We start from the raw sequence: 23,305 nt of genomic DNA, 5'->3' as shown, positions 1-23,305 counted from the left end.
ATGAAAACAGTAACACTTTACATGCTCAGTCTTTTTGAAAATAGTGAAATGCAAAATAAATAAATAAAAATAACAAATTAAAAAATCCATTCTTCACTGCACAAAAGCAATGTTCATTTACCTCTGGTGTAAATACTATAGTCATGCTTTAAAGTATTCGTTCACCGTGGTCCAAATCTGTTTTTGAAGGCTCTCAGTGATTTTCTCATAATTGGAGCAATTTCTGTGATTAAAATGGTAGATGTAGAATAAAGTCCATTTGGGAATGTTATCAATAATAAAATTAGAATGAGCTCAACAATTAACTGAAAACATTAGGATAGTGCTCAGTGTGAGAGAGCCAATGAATAGCATATGGAAGATGGTGGCTGAAACTTGATTTTGCAGCCCCCCAGGAAAGTAGCCATGGAGTGTGTGAGAGAGAATAGTGCCTCCAAATCACTTAAAAACTAGCAAATGTCTAGCTCCTCTAGCAAAGGAGAGCTCACCACCTTCCAAAGCAGACCATTCCACTGTCAAATAGCAATTATTATCAAGACATTTCCCCTAATGTTTAGATATTGCCAAAGATTTTCTTATAATTGGAAACCATCAGTTTTAACCATCTCCTCTGGAGCAACAGAAAACAAGCTTGCTCCACCTTCAACCTGCCATAGTTGGGGAAGGACACAGCAATGGGATATATCAAAATCTGTCTCCTCACCACCAGAAATCCTAATGCTTTTCTGTGGTGGAGATGATAGGACTACTATTTACTTTTTTAAAAATGTGTGTAAGTATTACATTCACAAAATGGTTGTATTTTTCTAATTTGGCCCCAAATCAGGCTCAGAGGGGGATTAATGCAGGATGGGAATCCCTTGCATCAGTGCCTGACTGAATTCACAGCCAGGCATCTTATAAAAACCACCAACGCAAAACTAAGCAGTTTGGAGAACTTAATACCAGCAGCTGGGATACTGGCAATACGTAAGAATGGACTTAGGTAGCCACTGCATCTCTGATATAATATCAATAAGAGCTTTACTTACTTTTAGGAGGTTTCTTCACCACTTGAGTTGGTCCATTCTTGTAAACAGAAAACCTAGTAGATGCCATATTGCTACCTTTATTGGAAATGGAAGAGGTCTTATTTCCCACCTGGTTTTTTGAGTTCTTTGATCTAGCAAAGAGCAGCAACACAGATAATTTATGTCAAACTCAATGGCATTGACAAAATTAATTTGTTTTTTTAGAAGTGACAATGTCGATCTGGCTGATGATTAGAGGATCTGAAGTCCAAAACATCCCAAATATATAGTCCAAAAAACTAACTTTTTCAAGCTTTATTCTTCACATGGAGCTAAGCAAGACAGAGGTATCTGATTGACAGAATCCACTGTTATTCCATAGCCACGAGTACCCAGAATACTTCAATCTGGAGCCTTACAAAACTAGGCTCCTGCCCTCCCTGTCAGTCCTGAGTGTTAAATACTATTTTGATGTATTTGTTGTGCGCTAATCTAGCTCCCTGAAAAATCCTCTACCTGTATGCATCCTTATGGTAAGACTCCCTGCTGAGAGCACTGGTAAGAGAAAGCACAGTTCTCCACTATAGATTTAAACCAGTTCAACAGTATTACTGCTTTGCCCATCAGGAAACTCCAAGATTTCTGTGGCTTTTCTTCTTCTGAGAAATGTTTATTATAAAACCCATATAGGTTTATAATAAATATACTGTAATACCAAGAGAAGAAGTACCTAGGTGTTTCAAAGCGTTGAAATATCAGGGTTGCAGCTTCCTCCCAGTTATGGGGAGGAACCAAACATGATGGTGGCAAATTCAGGTCTTTAAATACAGGTCCTAATGAACAGTTTACTATGCTTGGAAGAGTGAGGATCCAATTTTAGGGATAGGGATTTCCCCCCAGATACGGTATTCCAACATCCCAGAGTGCTGTAGAGGAATTATTCTGCAAAGAAAAACACATGGGGGTTTTATTCCACAAAAACGTCTTTCCTGTGGAAGAAACTATTTTCTGTGCAGAGAACAGGATTTCTAGACAAATAACCCTTGTGTGTTCTTCTCCACAGAACAAGTCCTCCACAACATTTCATGGCACAGAAATACGGAGAGAATACTGCGGAGGAATATTCATTTTCTCCCACAGCAGCGAGAAAATTACCATCCTTGTATAACTGAGGATTTAGATCCCACAGAAGGGGAATGTAAGGTTTAACACTCTTTTCCCACACACCACTTGATACTCTCCACACCCCAGACACAACAGCTCTGCTCTCAGCCAAGCTCTGAAATAACAGGTGAGAAGAAACAAGAAGGAAGAAGTGGAGGTGTACTGGGAAAACAGTAGCTACAGGAAATGTTAAGTAGCTACCTTCCCCCAAAGTTATTATTTTTTGAAAGAGATAAAAATTAATCCATCACACAACTGCACCAGAGCAATGATGCAAAACCTGAAGGCATAGGGCTGTTACTATAATGGCTTGCTCTACTTTAACTGGACATATAAAGATCACTTACTTAGGGTGAAGTTGAAAAACAGGCGCTGCTGTCCCATACCTGACTTTCTGACAGCAGACACTTCTAGGTGGCTTTCCCATGCCATGGATGAAAGCCATTTTAACTTGGCAGCCTAGCCAAAAAGAAGCAAAGCAAAGTTTCCTCAAAACCAAAGTTTAAAACAATACAGAAGGAGTCCTAATGTTCTGGGGTTTTAGCTCTGTAGTTTCTCCAGACAAAATGTAGCCACTACAGTTAGCACTATGATTTTCATTTAAGAAGAGGTGAAAAATCAAGAAGAGAGTTGGGCAGGGGTGATGCCAAACCATGGCTTGCAGCAATGGCTTGGCCAAGAGAACACAGACCATGACTGGGAATGGCAACCAAGCTGGGAACTAAAGCCACTATTCTGACAGTGATTTTTCTGACAACAGTATTGGCAAACTGATCTGAAGTGACAAACCTATTGAGCAGTGTCCTAAAAGACCCCTACCAGGAAAACATCTGGGGAGTCTCAAGAAAACTGAAATAAAAAGAAATAAAAAGCCATATACTATACTAGAATGTAAGTCAAGGTTTGTAGCCTAAATTATTCTTAGCACAAGCTATGGTTTGGTTGTCTCTCTCAATCAATCCACTGTCTTCAGCCTACTAGGTAGGTAACCAATCCATTGTTTCCGGCACTTATGGATTACCTTACCTTTAAGTTTTTCAGACCAAGATGAAATAATGCTTTTGGTGAGAGACTTCAGCTTTTCTTCTCTTTGAACAAAGAGCCTCAAATACATTTCACGCCATGATTCACAGTCCAAGAGCTGTTCATTTTTGAAGTATTTTTGACAATGTCTCTTCCATAAGTGGTCGGTCTCTTCTACAAATGTCTATTTTAGTTGAAGAAAAGCAAATTCAGACATTCCAAAAGCAATGACGGATGAAAGGACATTAAAGAAGTGTGTGTGTATTGGGGGGAGATCAGCAGATGTAGGTTCCCATCATGTAGGACAAGCTATATCTGTCTCCTGCTCCTTCCTAGTGGAAGCTGGTAATTCCAGTGTCAGTGAGGCAGATAAACAATTGGGGATTTAATCTAAACATTTTGAAAGAGCTAACCAAGGTTTTAAATATTTTTTGGGGCAGGATTCAGCTCCTTGGATAGTTCATTTAAAATGGATTCACAGAGTGGATTCACAGCTTCCACTGATATCAGAACTAGCAGCCACAAATCCCCTCCCCATCACCTTTATAGCCCTAACCTCATAAGTGTTTTGACTCCATTTTTGCATCAAGGTATTCTGATATCTGCCATACCGGTTGCTTTTGTGTGTGTTTGTTTTAAATGGGTTAAAAAGTCAGCCCTCCATATCTATGGATTTTTTATCCACAGATTCAACTATACACCTTTTGAAAAAATTCCAGCTAATACCGAAGGCCCACAGTAGATGAACTATCAATATTGCTTTGTGAACACAAGCACCACCAGAATTGTGTGATATTCAGTTCACTATGAATCTGGTTTACAATTCTGACACCGTTTCCTTGTTTGGGAGGAGAAAGTGGGGTATACATTCCATTATAAATAAAATGTGTCAGTGATGTTTCTAAAGCAGAATTTAATTCACTGCTAGAAAAGGACTCCTCTGCTAAAGAAAGAAGTGACATAATCAACAACAAAGCTGAAGTCAAGCTGCTCCATGTTCATTCAAAAGCTGTGAAGCATTTGTAAAATCCATCCAGGATTGTCAGTCACGTTACAGTCACCTTGCGCTTATTGGAGTAAATATGGCATATAAATGTATAAAATAAAATAAAAGGAACTCTTTTTCCTGGCGTTGACTGTTGTGTCTGTGATTCATTATCACCATCTCTCTCAAATATTGGTCTTCACAAGGAAAACCCTTGGTGTGTTTTACACACATGCAGTGTAGAATAAATACAAGGAGAGGTTGGGGAGATCCCATTGTGCCTCCTGGCCTCCTGGCTTTTAAAAAGAAAAGAAAAATGTTTACCGGATTGCAGTTCTCTATCCGAAATAACTGTTCTGGTGTACAATGAGCCAGAACAGGCTCCAGGATTTCAAAAGGGACTCCTCCAACTTCATACAGTGCTACAAAGAAAGAATACTTTTACCTTCACACAGCAAATTCATTCTCCCACCATGTTACCCCACCCAGTGTAAACCAAAACCTTTAGAGCTTGGGAAAAAATTACTTTTTTTGGACTACAACTCCCAGAACCACTTTCCATACAGCATGTCCACATCATAGGACTGCCCATGTTGATAAAAGATTCTGGGAGTTGGACGCCAAGAAATAACTTTTTTGAACTCTGACCTTCCATAGGCAATTTGCAGAATACTAAAATAAGTCCAGCAGAATTTTTGGTTTGTTTTTTTAAAAAAGACACCTCCATTTATATGGATAGTATAAGAGCACATGAGTTTACAATCTAGAATTCAAGCCCAGGAAAAACAGAAGAAGGAAAGGAAACAAGAGCAAATGGAGAAAGAAGATGAGGTACTTCTTGACAGAGGGGCTCCTAGTGTTACCAATCAAAAGACACTCCCTCATAAATTAATGTTCTGTGGTTAAAAAAATAAAATTAAAAAAATTGGTGGAAAACACAGGAGGGTTATAAAAGGACGATGGCATCCTTTTGTGCCACTCTTGCTTCTGGAATATGCCCCCACCTCAAGAAGTGAAACTGAATTGCCTCCAGGATGAAAAAGATTCCCGACCCTTGATCCTCACACAGAAAAATCAATGGGAACCTTGCCATTGGGCTGCAGTCTTGGCAGCCTTGTCTCCATATTAATGACAAATAAACTGGCATCACTAAATGATATTATATTTTATTTGTTTCACACACAGTGTTGCCAATTTCTGGGGAATGCCTTGGAATCTGGGGAATTTAATTAATTTCTTTCTGGGGATTTTGACTGAATAATAAATATTGGGGAATTCCAGGAATTTTGGCAAAACATTCCAGGGAATATCTTCAAGGCTTGTTGGCAACACTGTTCACATACTTTATGACTACATGCTGCCTTATAGAAGTTTGGGAGCTTCTGCCTCTTGCTTTACATAAGTTTTGGGCAAAGCACACCCCACCAGATGTTGCTGGACTGAAACTCCTACGCAGCATATCCAATGGTGAGAGATGCTGGTGGTTGCAGTCAAACAACAGCCTCACACACACACCCCTCACACACTCGGGGGGAGGGTGGCGGACAAGCCACGTATCCCTGTTTTAGATGAACCATGGTGTAAGGCCAGGGGTAAGAAATTAGAGGAGGCTAGAAGGCCACATTACCACCATAAGCAACCCCATCCCAAAGGTTTTTGACTCCCCCATGCCTTCTAGGAGATATAGCAGCATGTTTGTCGTGTTCTTGGAGAGGGCAGGCCATTTTAGGCCCAAGAGATGCCTTTTTTTCGAAATAGGAAGTCACCAGAAGTGACTTCTGTTTTTTAAAAAGGCTTTTTCTGGGCTTAAAATGGTTCAGACATCTCCAAAATGTGGTAAAATTGCCCTCCACATCACCGGGGACGACTTGTGGCCTGTAAGCCACAGTTTGTCCATCCCTGCTTTAAACTGTGGTTAAACTTAGTGAAAAGCAAACTGGTCAGATGGCTGACAAATCAGGGAAGAAGAACAACCCTATGTGGTATATGGACAAATGTTTTCCACGCCTTTTCTGCTGGTATAGTTATAAATAAAATAAATATTAAACAGACACAGCACAACATTCCATTGCTCTGGGAAGGAAGGAAGGAAAACCCTGGTAAACTCATTCCAGGAACCCATCTCCATGAGGAACATTTATTATTACAAAAAACTATGAACCAAAATGGTACACAACCAAGTTAAAGCCCATAACCATGAAGCATTTCCAGTACTTACAGTCAATATTATTTTGAAGTACACGGATGCATTGTTCATACAGTGTTAGCATTTTTGAGAGACGGACCATTTTAGAGCTAGAGTACACTTGCACTTTGGAGTTTCGCCTCCAAATAGTGAACTGAGTGGCTTCGCTTTTCTTGGGTGGTTTTTCCTTGGTTGGTGGAGCTGCGGAATACACAGAAAGAATTTAAAGATTTTTAAAACTGTTGTTTACTCTTTAAGGAGTTTCAATTAGATTTTTGAAAAGGGCAGTGTTTCCTAACACTGTTCCTCAGCTTCTTTTCAAACATGGTATCCAGAGTCTACATTCACAACAGCTTTTTAATTTTCAAAAAAGAATTATTGAAACTTTAATGTTAAAACCAACCATAGATACACACCAACACAGAAAGCGGGGACAGGGACGGCAAAGATCCAATTACTACTTACTACCTACAAACATTAATAAGCACATGCAAAATGCACACAGAAAGTACTAATAGTAAACACAATAAAAGACTTTCAACTTTCTTGTTCTACGGTTAACTGAATCTTCCACATTTCCTCTTATCATATAAGGCTAAGCAGTTAGATAAAAATCTACCTTAATTTTTCTAATCCACAAACTGTGAGCTCATCTTCCAACTAACTGCAATTCTTACCTCTGTCTATTTTAACATCAAGTACTGAAACCTATTATCTTTGTGTACATTTCCCTCTGTTGGACATTGTCAATAAATCATATCCATGCTTTCAAGAAACCATTTATAAATTTCCCTCTAATCAGATGTGTCAGTTTCTCCATCTCTGCAATTTCCATCATTTCCCCCCACCATTCATTATTTTTTTTTTTAATTTTGGGACTCTTTAAACATTTTGCATAAATTAATCTTGCTGCCAATACCTTATACCTGACAATCTTTCCATGTTCTCTTTCTAGTTTTGAGTTTTCATCAAAAATTCCCTACAGAATAAATTCCAGATTCTCTGACAATTTTAATTTCAATATCTTCTGCATTTGTGATTTAATGCAACTCCAATTTTGTTATTATTATTATTATTATTATTATTATTATTATTATTATTATTAAACATGATCTACTACTTTATTACATTTCCAACACTTCTTAGTGGCTCTTTTATATATTTTGGCATATTTCACTGGAGATAGGGGCCATCGGTACATCATTTCAAAAATATTTTGTTCATGTTTTAAAGGGAAATCTTTTTTAAAAACCTAACACTGTAACTTTTCATTATAGAGCCAGTGTAGTGTCAGAAATGACTTGAAAGCACTCAGCAACAACAAATAAACTCTAGATCGGTGATTCCCAAATTCTGACCTTCCAGGTGTTTTAGACTTCAGCTCCCAGAATCCCAAGACATTGGCCAAGATGTCTGAGGCTTCTGGCAGCTGAAGTCCAAAAACCTGGAAGACCAGAGTTTGGGAATCCCTGCTCTAGACTGATGCTTGCAAAGGCAGGTTGGTACACCTACCCATAACCAGATCAGTTCCCATGAAAACTTAATATTCATCATTTTAAAAACAAAGAAAGAAGGAAGGTAGGAGCACTTGTTTGCATGTGACAGATCTCCTCTGGCAGGCCATTCCACAATCTGGGAGCGGTCGCTGAAAAGGTCCTCTGGAAGGTTGCAGACAACCTAGTTTTTATAGGGTGCAACAAATTCCTTCCAGAGGACCTAAGTGTGTGGGGTGGATTATATGGAAGGAGGCGGTCCTGAAGATATGTTGGACCCAAGCCATTTCGGGCTTTAAAGGTGATAACCAACACTTTGTACTGGGCCCGGAAAATGATGGGCAGCTTAGTTCTGCTATACAGATATACAGAACTAGTCATTCTAGTTTCTGCAAACCAACACAGGTAGAGCGGTGGATGCCAGGAAGCAGAATTACCTTGTTGGAATAAAACTCCCAAAATCAACTGGATGATCACATTACCAATTGTTGTTCTGTCTGGGGATTCTGAAAATGGTAGTCCAAACAGTAGTTTTTCTAAGCTCTGACTAGGTATGATGCTGTTCCCTGGAACTAGACCATTGGGAGATGTTCTCAGAAGACACGTCAGTTGAGAATTTCATGGTATCACTCTTCACCCATCTGCCCACACAGTAAGGCAGTTTTGACTCCACATTGTTGTGGAAAGTAGTCAAGGGGTTAACACTTTTACCTGTGCTACAAAGAGTATTTATTTGCTGAACTATAGAAAAAGCATTCATTAACTGATATAATCCAAAATGGAAGATTCTACATTACTAATCACCAAATTATCCCAAGTGTGTTTCCTAAGTAGATCCAGAGATGTTGTGTTCAAAAATAAGAATTGTAACCCAAACCAGTATTTTTTTAACATCCAGATTCCTGTAAGACATAGGGGGAATCACACAGCCCTCCAGATATTGTTGAACTGCACCTTCCAGCATGCCTCACCATTGCCTGTGCTGCCTAGGCCTGCTGGATTTTGCATCTAAGATATCTGGAGGGCAGCACAATCCCCATGTTGTATCCAGCAAAGGGGAATGGCTGAGGAGCTCAGGTGGAATGGACGAGGATGGTATTTGGCTGCCTGACATGGTTACCTTACTCTGCCTAGTGCTGGGGTGGAAAACCTGTGGCCCTGCAAGTGTTGTTGAACCACAACTCACATCACCACTCTCCACTGGCCATGTTGGTAGAAGCTGAGGAGAATGAACGTCCAACATCATCCAGAGAGCCATAGGTTGCCCAGCTTAACAGTAGGGCTGTCTGATATCAGGGAAAGAAGTAGACTTCTGGCTGGTTAATTTCACAGACTGTTGGGAGGCTTTTCTTTTTAAAAAAAAATGGATGGACAAATAACTCCTTGTGAGTGACTGCGAGAGGTTGGAGACTTCTTGGCCTCCACCTGATACCGTACCACCTGAAAATGATTACTCTGTTCCGGAAATGGGCGAGGGCTGGACGCCAGGAACGGAGAATTAATAAACTGCAGTTGTTGCTTTATGGACAACCCAGAGAGATAGGCAGAAGGAAGGCAGTGAAAAACTAAAGCCAAGGCAAGCTTTGATTCCTGAGGATTGGGGGAGGTTATTATGGCTGGTAGATCTATTAAGCTGTGGAAGGAGCACAGCAAAAGCTTTGGCTCTCTGATAAATTAGCTCTCCCTAAGTCAAGGTCAAAACTAGGAGATGTTCCTTTTCTGCAAGGATTACAGAAATGCTAAATTGGTTCTCAGGAATCTTATCAGTAAGAAAGTTTTCTTACACTCTGTTATTATTATTATCATTATCATAGTGCCAGAGCTTTGAAAAGTTTGTTTTTTCCCCCTTTAACTTATAGCAAGTAACATGGCAATGTTTGCTGATATTTTCTGGGAAATTGTTGCTCTGACTAACTTTTTCAAACTTCACTGGACAAGTAAATTCCAGTGCAATCCAAAGAGCACATTTTCCAGGGTTCCCTTATCAACATTTTGGAGTTACCTTTAAATTCTGCTACATAAGGAGGAGAAGGCATTGATAATTCCGGCAGAACTTTAGGAAGTGGATTATTCAGTAAGTGTTCGAGTGATGTCTTCACCTGTGTTTGATCACAGAAATGATGTTAACAATATCTTGTTTTTGCATGGATAGAAATTTGTAGGAAGTCATAAGGAAACATTATGACATGATACGCTTTCATTTTGTGGTGAATGCATAAATATGATCAACTGCTAGAAGAACTAACTAGCCTAACCAATAGGGAAGAATATTAGGATTGGGAGTCTAACAACAACTGGAAGGTTGTATAATTCCCAACCCTGATTTAACCCTTAAAAAAGCAACCAAAGCTGGTGCTCATCACTACATATGGTAGAAGAATTGGGTGGAACCCAATAATACCATCTGCCAGATCTGTTCCATGACATGTGGTAAAGACAGAGAAGTTTATTGCACGGGCCCTGAAACGGGCCTGTTGCATTCCAAAACTGGGGCGCGTACAGAATGGGATGGGGCTAAGAACGGAGTTTACTGCACACTGGAATGCTGCCATTGCCGCCAGGCATTCCAATCGTGTCCTACATCCGTTCCAGAGAGTGCGATTTCTGAGAACTGTTCCAAAGCGTTCTCAGAAATCACGCCCTCTGGAACGGATGTAGGACACGATTGGAATGCCCAGCAGCAGAATTCCAGTGTGTGGTAAACTCCGTTCTTAGCCCCATCCCGTTCTGTGCGCGCCCGTTTTGGAACGCAACGGGCCCATTTCAGGGCCTGTGCAATAAACCTCAGTGAGTGAACAATACACAGAGGCCAAATTCACACAGTCAAGATCCTGGATAAAATCCAGAAACCAACTGCATGATTGAGGTCTTTCTATTGGATTGCAGGCATATATATGTCAAAGAATGTTATGTCCATCACATGTAGGTGCTCCATAGTATCCAAGGTGGGATGGTAAGGATGTGGATAGGCAAGGAAGGAAAACATATGCAGTACTTGTTCCTTGCCACCATGTACAGGGCAGAATTAATGGTTTGTCCAGGCCAGCCCCCAGGCAGGTTTAGTTGTAAACAGGAGTGGGCAAAATGCATATCCCCAGGTGTTGTTGAACTGGAACTTTCAGCATCCCTCTCCATCATATACACTGACTCAGAATGACAGGAGTTATAATCTGGATGGCCATATTTTGCCTACCCCTGTTGTAGACACTAGGCAGGTTCCCAGTTATTTACTTGCCTTTAAAAAGATGCTATTTGCATAAAATCAGAATAGTAGCAATAACTTCTATCCTTTGGTTATTTTTGCCAAAATCTTATTCTGAAGCAAATTTTTAAAGTGATTAAAAGCAATCCAAATTCAAACTTTGCACCAGGCTTCCATGAACTATTTCAACAGTTTACCTTTTTATCGGGACTTTCCCCATGTTCTTCTGATTTTAAGTTTTTTCCTTCTTCAGCAGTGACTGTTGTCACAGTTTTCCAAGATGCTGACTTGCTGTGTCCTTTTGCCATCCGTCTGTCTGTGGGGCCAGATTTTCTCTTTCTTCGCTGTGAACCCTGGTCATAATTCAGGTATGATTCAAAAGACATACTGTGGTGCTCAAATGTTTCATCATTGACTGGGCTTTGGGACCTGGAATTTGATTTTAATGTCCTTTTTAGCCCAATATCCATTTGTTTAGTTGGTAGATCCTTATCAAATTTCTCTACTTCTAAGAGTAACAAATCTTTCCTGCTGGCTGTAACCAAATAGTTCTTGTTGAAACTTTGGTTGCTTGCCACAGAGGATGTGTGTTTTTCTAAAGATTTTTCTTGTTCATTACTTGCTTTGCAAATATTTTTGGAATCACTTGTTTCTTGACTACCAGATGAATCCTTACACATACCATTATATTGGGTTTTAATGTTGCATTGACTTTTGCATCCCTTAAAAGAGCCAGGTTCTTCAGCATTTTGTTTCTCTTCTAAGATCTGTTCTAAGGCTTTATGTGACTTTTCAGGTGAAAAAGCAAAGTTGCAATTTGATCCAGAGGTCTGAGTTTTCTTGGAATGGTTACTTTCCTTTGATCGCAGCATTCTATTCTTTTCATCTGAAGTTTCTTTTTCCTTATTGGTACTGTTTTTTGGCAGGGTGCATGTGCTAGAATGCAAAGAACAAAAATTGCACCTAATTCCAATGATAAACAGGAAGACCATCCTTTCTACTTTAATATGTGCTAATGCTAGAGGCTTAGCCCTCCAGAGATTGTCAGTCTCTGCTTCTATCAGCCCCACCCAACAAAGCTAATGGTAAGAAATTATGGGAGTCCCAGTCCAATGATTATCTGGAGGACAGAAATTTACTCCAGTCTGGTTTGAAACTGTCCAAGCAATGAACCATTACTAGGATACATGTCACAAAAGGTGCATTCATACTACAAAATTATAGCAGTATAATTCCACTTTAACTGCCATGGTTCACTCCAATGGAATCATGAGACTGGCAGTTTATGAACAGGCATTTAAACTTCTCAGCCACAGTGCTCTTCTATTGCCTCACCAAACTACAAATCCCAGGATTCCATAGTATGGAACCATGACAGTTAAAGTAGAATCATAGCACTGTAATTTTGGAGCATGAATGGGCCCATGGTCACACATTACAGGACTTGACTCCAAAATACAGGCCATTTATCAGCTGTATCAGAACAAAATCAAAATGTTTCAGTATGCCATAATTTTTCTTGCTTGCCTCCACACACAGAGAAGCATTTTGCATAAAGCATCTTATATTAATCTGCCATGAAGACTATGGATGCAGAACTTGATAAAGAAAGATTTTCAGCTTCTTAGTATATTTAGTTGTGGGGCAAGGAGAGAGGACTCCAGATGACTCTAAGGAGTTTATCACATGGGGGAAATCTTGTGGAAAAACAGGGATTTAAATTGGATGGGAAACCGGCAAAAGCGGGTTGATTTTCACATGAAGTCATTATTAAACTAAAGTTAACCTCAAAGGAAAGTGGAGGGAAAGTAGACAAAAGCTGTTCCTTTTTACTTTCAAAAAATCTCAGAAGTAAAAAGGTGCAGCTTTTGTTTACTTTCTGTTCAGGTTAACACAAGTTTAAAAATAACGTGTGTGAAAATCAACCCACTTTTGCTACCTTCTTTCCCTACCTTTTAAATCCGTTTTTGCACGGGATTTCCCCTGTGTGATAAACTTACTTGACATTCAGCATCTTGGATCACCCAAAACTATAAACCTCCATTATACAGAGGAGTATTATGTCCTCTATCTCTCACCAGATGCATCCTGCATCATAAGCCTTACTGGCTGAAGAAAACAGTTTAATTAGCTTGCTTCACATTTCATTTGTGGTGGTGTTTTTTGTTGTTATTTTCAACATCATCACCATGCCTTTTTCCCAGAATGGAACTCAAGGCAGCTTATAAAAGTTAAAGCATACAGCTTTAGATTGTATATCATACAAAATTTAAAAATATAAATAAACTACCGGTATCAGTAATATCAAAAGCAGTTAACAGCATTAAAAAGAACAACAAATATAAGCACAGCTCAGGAAAGGCTCTTTCCCATTGAGCAGTCAAAGGTCTGCCAAAACAAAAAGATCTTCACTCAATCATCCCTCCCACTGTCTCTATTTGGCAGGGACCATTTTGATTAATTCTCTGCTGGCCCACTTTTCCAGCTGCTTTTAAAAAGGCCCAGTTTCTCTCTCCTCCTCCCATTTTCCCTCTTTGTCTTCAGCCTACTCCAATTTCTGCAAACTCCGTTCAAAGTGAAGAAGTAGTCTGCACTCAACTAATTCAGCACAGGGAGAGGAGGGGACAGGGTTTTGCCCTTCCATGTTAGACTCAGGCAAAAGCAAACTGCTGCTTCCTTTCCTAGCTTGTGGATTCTTCCTCATTCATAACTTTTGCCATCTTGACCACATTCTGATTTGTTTGGCCACACATGTCCCTGTTTTCAACTGTGAAATGTTGGAAGGTATACATCACCTTGAACACTGAGCTATCAACTTCAACTGTTGCAAAGAAGACAAGAAAGTATAAAATACGTTGTAGTGAGATATATCTGCCATGAAGACTGAGCCACTCAAATGAATTACTGCATGGCCATTTAAGAAATCTTGTTCTCCCTCTGAAGTCAGGCTCAGATTCTGCACTCATTTCAAGGCAGGAGGGATCAAATGCAAAATGCACTATAGTTCCATAGTTGAAAAGTCAAATTGCATGAACACTGTTCTATCCTCAGAATTCTCTTGCTTACAGCCTTATCACAAGAGAAAAGACAGCCAAAAAGGAGTTGAGAAAAGCAGCTTTCTCCATATCTCTTTCCATGCCATCAAAGCACTTCCATTCTCTTCCCAAGGGAGACAGTTGTAAAAGCATGTCTTTTGTCATGCTGAAGAAATCAGTTTGACAAAAGGCACACTTTTATATGCGTTTCCCTTGGGAAGAAAATGGATATGCTACAACAGCATGCAGAGAACTGCTATTCTCCCACTCCATTTCAGATTCCTTGTCTCATGCAATAAGGTTCTCAGAAAACCAAATTCTTATTGAGGTTTATGTCATCAAAGTATTGATAATATAACATAAATCAAGATAAAAAGCTGAAACACAGATTTTTATTTTCAGCAAAGAAACATATAGATATAACATCACTTCAAGCTGTCACATTTTCCTTCCTCAATAACTTTGTGGCACAGATCACCTCTCTCACATCAGGATCTTTAATATTAATCAAAAATTCTCTACTCGCGTAGTTTGCAGCCAGAGCCTGTTTGTTATTCCTGCTTCAGCCAGGAACCCATGCTCTTTAGAATCCAGTCATACCAAGCAGTGTTAAGAAAGCAAAGTCTGCTTTCTAAGGTACTGTGGGGAGATATCTATGTGCAGAAGGAATCCCTAAAATTATTTATCACTTTGTTATTCCTAGCTAAAATTCAAGGTTTAAGGGTGGAAGGAAAAAAGCAAAGAACATAAAAATATGTGAGGAGACAGAATAAATTTGCTACAACCTTTAGCTCTGCTAACTACAACCCAGGAATCATGGAAAGGGCAGTATTATTTATTATTAAAATATTTCTGTTCCACCCTATATCTGAGTGTGGCTGCATCCACACTACAGAAATAATGCAGTTTGACACCACTTTTAATTGCCATGGCTTATTGCTATTAAATTCTGGGATTTGTAGTTTGTTGTGGCTCCAGAGCTTTCTGACACAGAAGGCTAAACTGCAGTTCCCAGAATTACATTATATTGAACCATGGCAGTTAAAGTGGTGTAAAATTGGATTATTTTTGCAGTGCGGATGCAGGCTATAACAGGGAGGCATCCAACAACATCAATTTAATCATTTTAAAACAATTTAAAAGAACAAAACTAATTGAAAGGCTAAAAACATATTAAGCTGATTTAACACTTAAACAGAAGAAGTTAAAACCGTTGTTGTTGTTGTTGTGTACCTTCAAGTAATTTCCAACTTATGACGACCCTAAGGCGAAGCTATCCTGGGGTTTTCTTGGCACTATTCTGCAGAGAAGGTTTGCCATTGCCTTCCTCTGACACCGACTACCTTATCACACTAGAGGAATCTCACTGAGAAATGGGATTTAAAGGAGAAAAAAATCCACAATCATACAACGTTTCACCAGACCAGAAATAATGCGAAAATAAAGTGAACGTAAAGAGGACAAAAATGGCAGCTTTTTACTTTGAGAACTTCCTGAAAGTACAAAGCTGCCATTTTTGTCCTTTTTACATTTGCTTTATTTTCACATTATTTAATTTTTGGAGAAATGCATGTGAAAAACCTTCTGCATTTACGGGTTTTTTCTACATTCAAAATCCCATTTCTGTTCAGGATTCCTCTAATGTGATAAGGTTTACAGAGAGTATGACTTGTCTAAGGTCTCCCAATGGGTTTACATGACTGAACCAGGATTTGTACCTGGTCTCCAGAGTTGTAGTCCAACATGCAAACCACTAAGCCACACTGCTGAAATTTGGGTAAAACCAGCCCCCCAAACACCCATGTTTTCACATTGTGCTGGAATGATATCCTCCCTGGTGCTATGATCTGATTAAATTCGGGGGATGCAAAAAAAAACAACAACCAAAAAACACTTAACCTGGGATAATTGATGCCGGGGGGGAGTCTAAAAGATTAGCATTCTCGGCTATGTAAATAACCAATGCAAACAGACCTGGGATAAAATTCTGCATGCCTTGAAAGTGTTTTTTTTTTTTAATACATCGGCATCATCGACTCCATCTTTATTCAAGCGCTGACACATGTGAGCAGCGGAACTTGCAGAGATGCAGTTCCATAGTGTGAATAACAAATCTGGAATGCATGAGCCAGATTATTCACACTGTCGCACTAAAAAGAACAATGTGTGAATGATCCCTTAGGCTAAGAGTACTGTCAAACTGGGATGCCACAACAGAGAGGATTCCCTCCTATGTCTTCCCAGAGCATACTGTCCCAACTGATAAGAAACAGATAGGGACCATGCCAACAGACCTGAAACCTCAGGATGTGTAGTAGTACAGCCAGATTCACAAACCCCACCTATCCATGTGTTTGTGTAAACAGGAGAGAAAGGTACACACACCTAGAGAACTGTCTTAATTTGAACCCTTCTGCTCTCTCTCCCACCATTTCAGCTTCCTCCTTGTAAGTTCTCAAACAGAAGGGAATCTGTGCCCTCTCTCATGCCCTTCCCTGATATTGTCATGGAAGAGGGGTCTCCCAGGGGTGCAACCTACCAGTCATGGTGTAGTGGTTTGAGTGTTGGGCTATGACTCTAGAGATCAGGGTTCAAATTCCCACTCAGACATAAAACCCACTGGGTGACCTTAGGCAAGCCACACTCTCTCAGCTTCAGAGGAAAGCAAAGACAAACCCATCTCAAGACACTTGCCAAGAAAACTCCATAATAGGTTTGCCTTAAGGTCAGCAAAGGTCAGAAATGACTTGTAGACACATAACAACAAGAGGAAATCTATAGTCTACCTCTACTTTGTTGGAAGAAGCTACAACAAAAAATAGCTAGAAAACACTTAGGCTCACAGTCTGATACAAATGCCCCAGGGCCATATTTTGCCCATCTCTAATGTAGATTGCCAACTGGGGTTAAACATATGGCTTGGGTCATACCTTTGGGTCATGCCTAAGCTGCATCAGCACTGCGGAAATAATATAGTTTGACACCACTTTAACTGTCATGACTCCATCCTATGGAATCCTGGGAACTGTAGTCTGTTGTTGCACCAGAGCACTCTGATAGAGAAGGCTAAATATCTCATAAAACTACAAATCCCAGAATTCCATAGCACTGGGCCATGGTAGTTAAAAAGGTGTGAAAATGTATTAATTCTGCAGTGCAGATCCAGCCTCTTATGTGCCGTAGAAGCAGACCGTGCCTCTCTCTATGAACAGTGCATATATATTCCACAGTGTTTCATCAAAAAGAGAAGACTGCACATAATACCAGAGAGCCAGCATGGTATCGTGGTTTGAGTGTTGGCCTATAACTCTGGAGACCCTGGGTTCAATTCCCAGCTCAGTCATGAAACCCACAGGCTGACCTTGGACAAGTCACATGCTCTCAGCCTCAGGGGAAGGCAATGGCAAACATCCTCTGAACAAATCATGCAGACAAAAACCCCATGATAGGTTCACCTTAGGGTCACCATAAGTTGGAAGTGAAGACACATAACATGACACACACGCTCACAATACCACAGCCAACTGATGTATCAACAGGATAATGTGGGTTCTGGAGCACTATATCTTATAAAAAGAGGTTTCCCATTGTAGAAGAAGAGGCTGTTAAGGAGAAGCATGAATAAAAAACTCTCTTTCCTGCAGGGGGCAGCAGTGGCTGAAATGTAATATATCTGGTGTTCATTACATAGTACTGTAAGAGAATTTGGGAAGCCAAGTTCTTATTCATTGGCTTGAAAGAAAAGTATTTGCTACACATGTGCTACATACCAATTGATAAGGAGGCACCTGAGGTTAATAATTCTGACATGCTTTCAATCCAATCAGACAGCTTTCTTTTTAAAAGAACTAATTTCTTTTTCTTCTAAAAGAAGAACTTCTGATAGAAGAAGAACTAATTGTTCTTCTAGGAGAAGAACAGTTAGTTCCGTATGAAAGCCTAGGCAATGGAGAAGAGTCGTATAGTGGTTTGAGCACTGGTCTAGCACACTGCAAGACCAAGGTTCAAATTCCATCTCAGCCATGGAAACCCACTGGGTGACACAAGTCACACTCTCTCAGCCTCAGAGAATGGCAATGGCGACTCCCTCCCTGAAGAAACCCAAGAAACCTATTTGATATCATCACTTTAGGGTCACCATAAATTGGAAATGCCTTGAAGGCACATGGTGATAACAATGAAAGCTTAATTTACAAGGGGCCCTTTCACACTAGACAATTATAGCACTATAATCCCACTTTAAATGCCTGGCTTTATTTTATGGAATCCTGGGATTTGTAGTTTGGTCAGAATCCCCAAAGATGCTCTCAGGCTGAGGGCTGCAAATGTTCCTCCAGCAGCGCCAACCCTTTGATTTCATAAGATGTTGCCATGGCAGTTAAAGTGTAATCACAGCACTATAACTGTGTAGTGTGGAACAACCCAAGCTTATTCTGAGACCAAATTGAAGGAAGCATCCAATAACATCCAAACAACGATACCTTTATTGGACCAATCAAAATGCACAATTACATGTTGCAAGCTTTCAAAGTGACACTGACTTCTTCATCAGGCAAATAGGAGGGGGAAAAATTAAAGATGTTAGTCATAAGCCTGCATTTTCTGTTTCTGGTCTTAGTTCAGATGGTAGGGAGGGCTAAACTCTCTACTTGCAAAACATGAAGACTTCTTGAGAAATTCAGGGTTCTCTATCTACATAGGAGCCTGTGGCTTCACAAAGGAAGGAGACATGATGGATTCCAAGGAAACATCTTCTTTGAATTGCAAATGGACATTAAATTTTCTTGAATTTGAAAATCTACCGGTGACCACATGGCAAAAGGCGGAGGTGCCAGCCTGCAGATAGCCCTCCCTACCATCTGAACTAAGACCAGAAATAGAAAATGCAGGCCTGTGACTAATGTCTTCAATTTCTTTCTCCTGTTTGCCTGATGAAGAAGCCAGTGTGACTTTGAAAGCTTGCAACATGTAATTGTGCATTTTGGTTGATCCTATAAAGGTATCATTGTTTGGATGTTATTGGATTTGCTATATGGCCAACAAGGCTATCCCTAGATGTGTTTTGAAGGTAGAAGACTGAATTAAGTCACCCATCCCATTCTATTTCTTGAAGATTTAGTATACAGAGTACCAGATCTGATTATTTTGTACACAGATATGTTTGTGAATATAAATCATTGCCATAATTTCTAATTTTCTGAGAGCAATCAAACAGCAAATTAACTTTCTCAGAACATAAAAAGTAATAGTAGCCGTATTGTCTATAAAAATACATTTTCTAAAAAAATAGATTAAAAAATTATTTAAAACTTGTCCCTGAGCTTTAAGAATAAGAGAGAGGAAGGTATAAGGTAACCAACACTGCCATTTGGTTAAGTTTCTTAAATATGCTTTTGTTACCTATTTAGTATTTGCAAAACACAGTCTAGTCTTCTGTTTTGATCAGGTAACTAAGGTTAACACCTGTAACTTCAGAGTTTCGTGATCATGGTGACAAAGTGGCTTGGATATGTTCACTGTCATTTTAATGCCACTATTTTGCTTCTAAGGTTAATGTAGAATACATGAATATATGCATACTTACTCTTAAATGCTAGGAAACTGAAATATTAATTTAGCCCAGTTCCTCATTTTTGCTTTCACTCACCTTGTATTATCTTGAGGAACAAGTTTTTTCCAATGACGTATCAGGGACTTTGCCAGATCACCCACAGTGGCATGTTTCCTAAAACTGTTCACTGTTTTCCCCACTCCTGTTTCCTAATGAAAAACAATAAAGCAGAAAAAGAAAGCACAACCATTTCAGAATGCCATTGTTCTTGTATTAATCCAGTGATTCCCAAAGAGGTAGAAAGGGGGCAGTGAAGGAAAGGGGGCAGCAAGGGGTCTTCAGTCAAACTATTGGTGTTCAGGAAAGACAAGGGGAACCGGAGGCCTTTAGGACCATGGTGGCGGTGAGGATTACAGGCAACTTCTTTTCAGGGTCCCCAAAAAACCACCCAACGGCCTCGCTGATCATTTTGTATGGTAGTGTCTCCCACTCTTTGCCTGCCCACGTGAGTTCACTATTTTACTGGCATCTTTTGCTAGCAGTGGCAGTTGGGAAACTTGTGCAAGGCTTGGGCACAGTGCGGCACCATTTTGGGACAGACTGACGCAATGAGTTAGAGCACATGGTGGAGGGGGAGAACTGGTGGCAAAAAGGAGCTTTCAAATTTGGAACCCTGGTTAAGCTTTGTGAGCTTTGCTGGGACTTGGCTAGGAGGCTGGAGTTGCACTGTTGTTCCTGCTTTCTTTCATCAGACAAGCTGAGAAAAGAGGTAGAAGAAGAAACACATTTATTGTGGGAGAGTGGACACTTGGAGCTGTGTAGGGAAGACATGTCTCTGGGGAAGGAGTATCTGTGCTTGATTCTTGGAAAGAGTACTTTGTCTTGGAGCAGCTCCTGTAGTTTAAATGTCTCCCTTTCCCAGTCCACACCAATCTCCAGTCCAGAGCATGTGGCCTCTGTACACCCCTTACATACACACCAGCTGCACCTTTCTCTGCCGCGAAGAAGGATTTGAGAGTCCCTCTTCTCTGGGGAGAAGCTTCTCCCTTGCATCTGGTCACCTTGGGTGAGCAGCTTCCTGAGCAACAACAAAGAGGCCTCATGTCTGCACTGGTCTTTGCTTCAAGGCTGGCCTGAGCAAGAGACTTCTCAGTCGCTGCTCAGCCAGCTGCTTGGTTGCTGCCAACAAGATGACTGAGTGCAAAGGGAGTAGCAACCAAAATGGCTTGTTCTGAATTTGCAGTAAAACACTAGGCCTAATATCAAAGAAAATGTACTGGGGGGCAATAGGGTTGTCACCCAAGAGGAAAGGGGGCAGTAGCCAGAAAAAGTTTGGGCAATACTATTAATCCAATATTCTGCTCCAAATTCCTTCAAGATGGAATAAATAGAGGGCAAGTGCATGCTTGCCCTCCTGGTGTAGCATTGCACCCTCTGCCTTTCCATGTCGAACCAAACTTATGCCAGAAACAGAAAAGAGTCAGATCCATAATTTGATTATCATCATATAATTTGATCATCATCACACTACCTCCGCCCCCCATGTAAACTATTAATGTACGTGTCACCTTAACAAGTGATTTCAGAGCAAGGGAAAAGAGGAAGAGAAAAGTCTTTGCCATGGCTGATGGGAGACATGTGTTCTTGTCTTTCTTATGTACATGTGCATTGCATGCAACAGCAGTGGGAAATCTGGCCTCTTCCAAGTGCTTTTTCTAAATAGACAACCAGCTAAAGATACACACAAGTTCTATTCAAAGATGGTTGATGACACATATTTTGTACTCTGTTCTGGTATCAAAATACAACAGCCCTCATTGAAGTGGTCCTTAAAATACCTCCATGCCTTCCTTGTCTTAGAAACTTGTTACGAAATATGACACAATATTATAATTGATGCTTTGAAAAGAGACATTTGGGAGTTCAGAAATGACAAGAGAAAAGAGTACGGTACTTACTTTTTTCTCCTTGCCCGCATTCTCTCAGCTACATACATATATACTCTGTGATAGGTAGTAAGGACTTCACAGATCAATAATAATAATAATAATAAGAAGAAGAAGAAGAAGAAGAAGAAGAAGTAACCCCATCCATTTGTTTTATCACTTACCACTAAGATATCCAGGGATATTTTCAAATCCCGAAGTCCCTTCAGTGCTTTCAAAATCTGAAAATAGAAATAATCCATTTATTTGTATTATTAGTGCATTGTTCAGTGTTTCCTGATTCTCAGATCTGTAAGAAGTCTGATTCCTCTGAAGAAGAGAGGACTAATGAGTCTTTAATTTATTAAGTTTCTTAGGCCTGTTACAGACTGCCAAAATAAAGCTGCTTCGGGTCTCTTTGGAGGTATGCTGTTTAAATGATGCATGCATCCCAAGAATCCGGAAGCTGCACCAAAGCTGCACTCCGGTGCTTAGGAATGGAGTGTGGCTTTAGCGCGACCTCCAGACTCTTAGGACCCATGCATCATTTAAATAGTATACCTCCAAAGAGACCTGAAGCAGCTTTATTTTGGCAGTCTGTAACAGGCCTTAATTTTCCTACTGCTTTCTTATTCTGCCCATTCCCATACTTGGTTTAGAGAATCCCCTATTCCACATATCACTTTCACACACACACACACCCAGGTGGGAGAGGACATTGTTTGCATGCATTTTGGATATATATAGATGTTGTGCCCCAAAATAAAAACAAGCATGAAACAATTCAAAATCCTTGCAGGCGCCAGAAACCTCACTTTCCTCAGCCCACTCAAACATTCAACTGCTTCTGCTTTCCTTATAGCAAAATTGAAATCCAGGCAAGTGGATGGTATAAGACATTCCAAAAGCTTGTAGTAACCACTAGCTATCAAAACTTATGGCTAACTAGGACTCCTCCATACAATATCAAGAAGTGGCCAGTTTTACTCAAACAAATAATTAACTGGGAACAAGTAATTGCTGCCTGAGGGCTCCTCCTTGTTATGCAATTATAGTGATATGTTCCACTTTAACTGTTATAGCAACCTCACTGTTATTGCTATTGTTGTTAACTGACCTCCAAGTCGATCTCAACTCATGGCAACTCAATCAATGAGACCCCTCCAAGCCCCCATCCTCTACCTCTCTTCTCAGGTCCTGTAAACTCAGGTTCATGGTCTCCCTGATTGAGTCTATCCATCTGGCATACCATCTTCCTCTCTTTCTACTGCCAGCTTTCCTAGCGTTATTGTCTTTTCCAATGAATCATGCCTTCTCATGATATGGCCAAAGTACAACAGCCTCAGTTTAGTTATCTTGGTTTCTAGGGACAGTTCTGGCATGATCTGTTCAAAGACCTATTTGTTTATCTTTTTGGCCATCCACAGTATCCTTAGCACTTTCCTCCAGCACCACATCTCAAATGAGTTGATTCTCTACTATCTGTCTTCTTCATTGTCCATCTCTCACATCCATACACGGTGATGGGTAATACAATGGCTTGGTCAATCCTCACTTTAGCACTCAATTTTATGACCATCCTTAACATCATGCCCTCCAAGATTTTACTCCTCAAAACGGTGACATGTGTGACCAAGCAACATCACAGAGTGGACAAGATGGCAAAAGTTATTAATGAGGAAGAACATACAAGATAGAATAGGCTGCAACAGTTTGCTTTTGCCTGAGCCTA

The 23,305-nt window shown here is 40.1% G+C and overlaps 2 protein-coding genes across 2 annotated transcripts in view; one reads left to right on the top strand and one right to left on the bottom strand.

The window, feature by feature from the left end:
• On the bottom strand, window positions 1–22,824 carry LOC149311469 (elongin-A-like). The gene is made up of 11 exons (XM_089531125.1): window positions 22,756–22,824; window positions 21,759–21,815; window positions 19,745–19,857; window positions 11,260–11,998; window positions 9,863–9,959; window positions 6,401–6,568; window positions 4,507–4,604; window positions 3,201–3,381; window positions 2,522–2,633; window positions 1,032–1,162; window positions 1–223 (listed from the first exon to the last, which is right to left on the bottom strand). The coding sequence occupies exons 1-11, from the start codon at window positions 22,786–22,788 to the stop codon at window positions 162–164; spliced, it is 1,791 nt and encodes a 596-aa protein (XP_089387251.1). The 5' UTR covers window positions 22,789–22,824; the 3' UTR covers window positions 1–161.
• The window catches only part of KLHL31 (kelch like family member 31), a 34,207-nt gene continuing 31,026 nt past the window's right edge, over window positions 20,125–23,305 (top strand). Inside the window, exon 1 of the mRNA XM_089531123.1 lies at window positions 20,125–20,153. The gene's annotated coding sequence lies outside the window, so the exon portion shown is untranslated. The remainder of the gene's footprint in view (window positions 20,154–23,305) is intronic.

Source organism: Sceloporus occidentalis, unplaced genomic scaffold (genome assembly GCF_023333645.1).
Source record: "Sceloporus occidentalis isolate IW3139 unplaced genomic scaffold, rSceOcc1.0.p SCAF_6, whole genome shotgun sequence".
NCBI classification, from domain to species: domain Eukaryota; kingdom Metazoa; phylum Chordata; class Lepidosauria; order Squamata; family Phrynosomatidae; genus Sceloporus; species Sceloporus occidentalis.
This window is presented reverse-complemented; position numbering and strand designations above follow the sequence as displayed.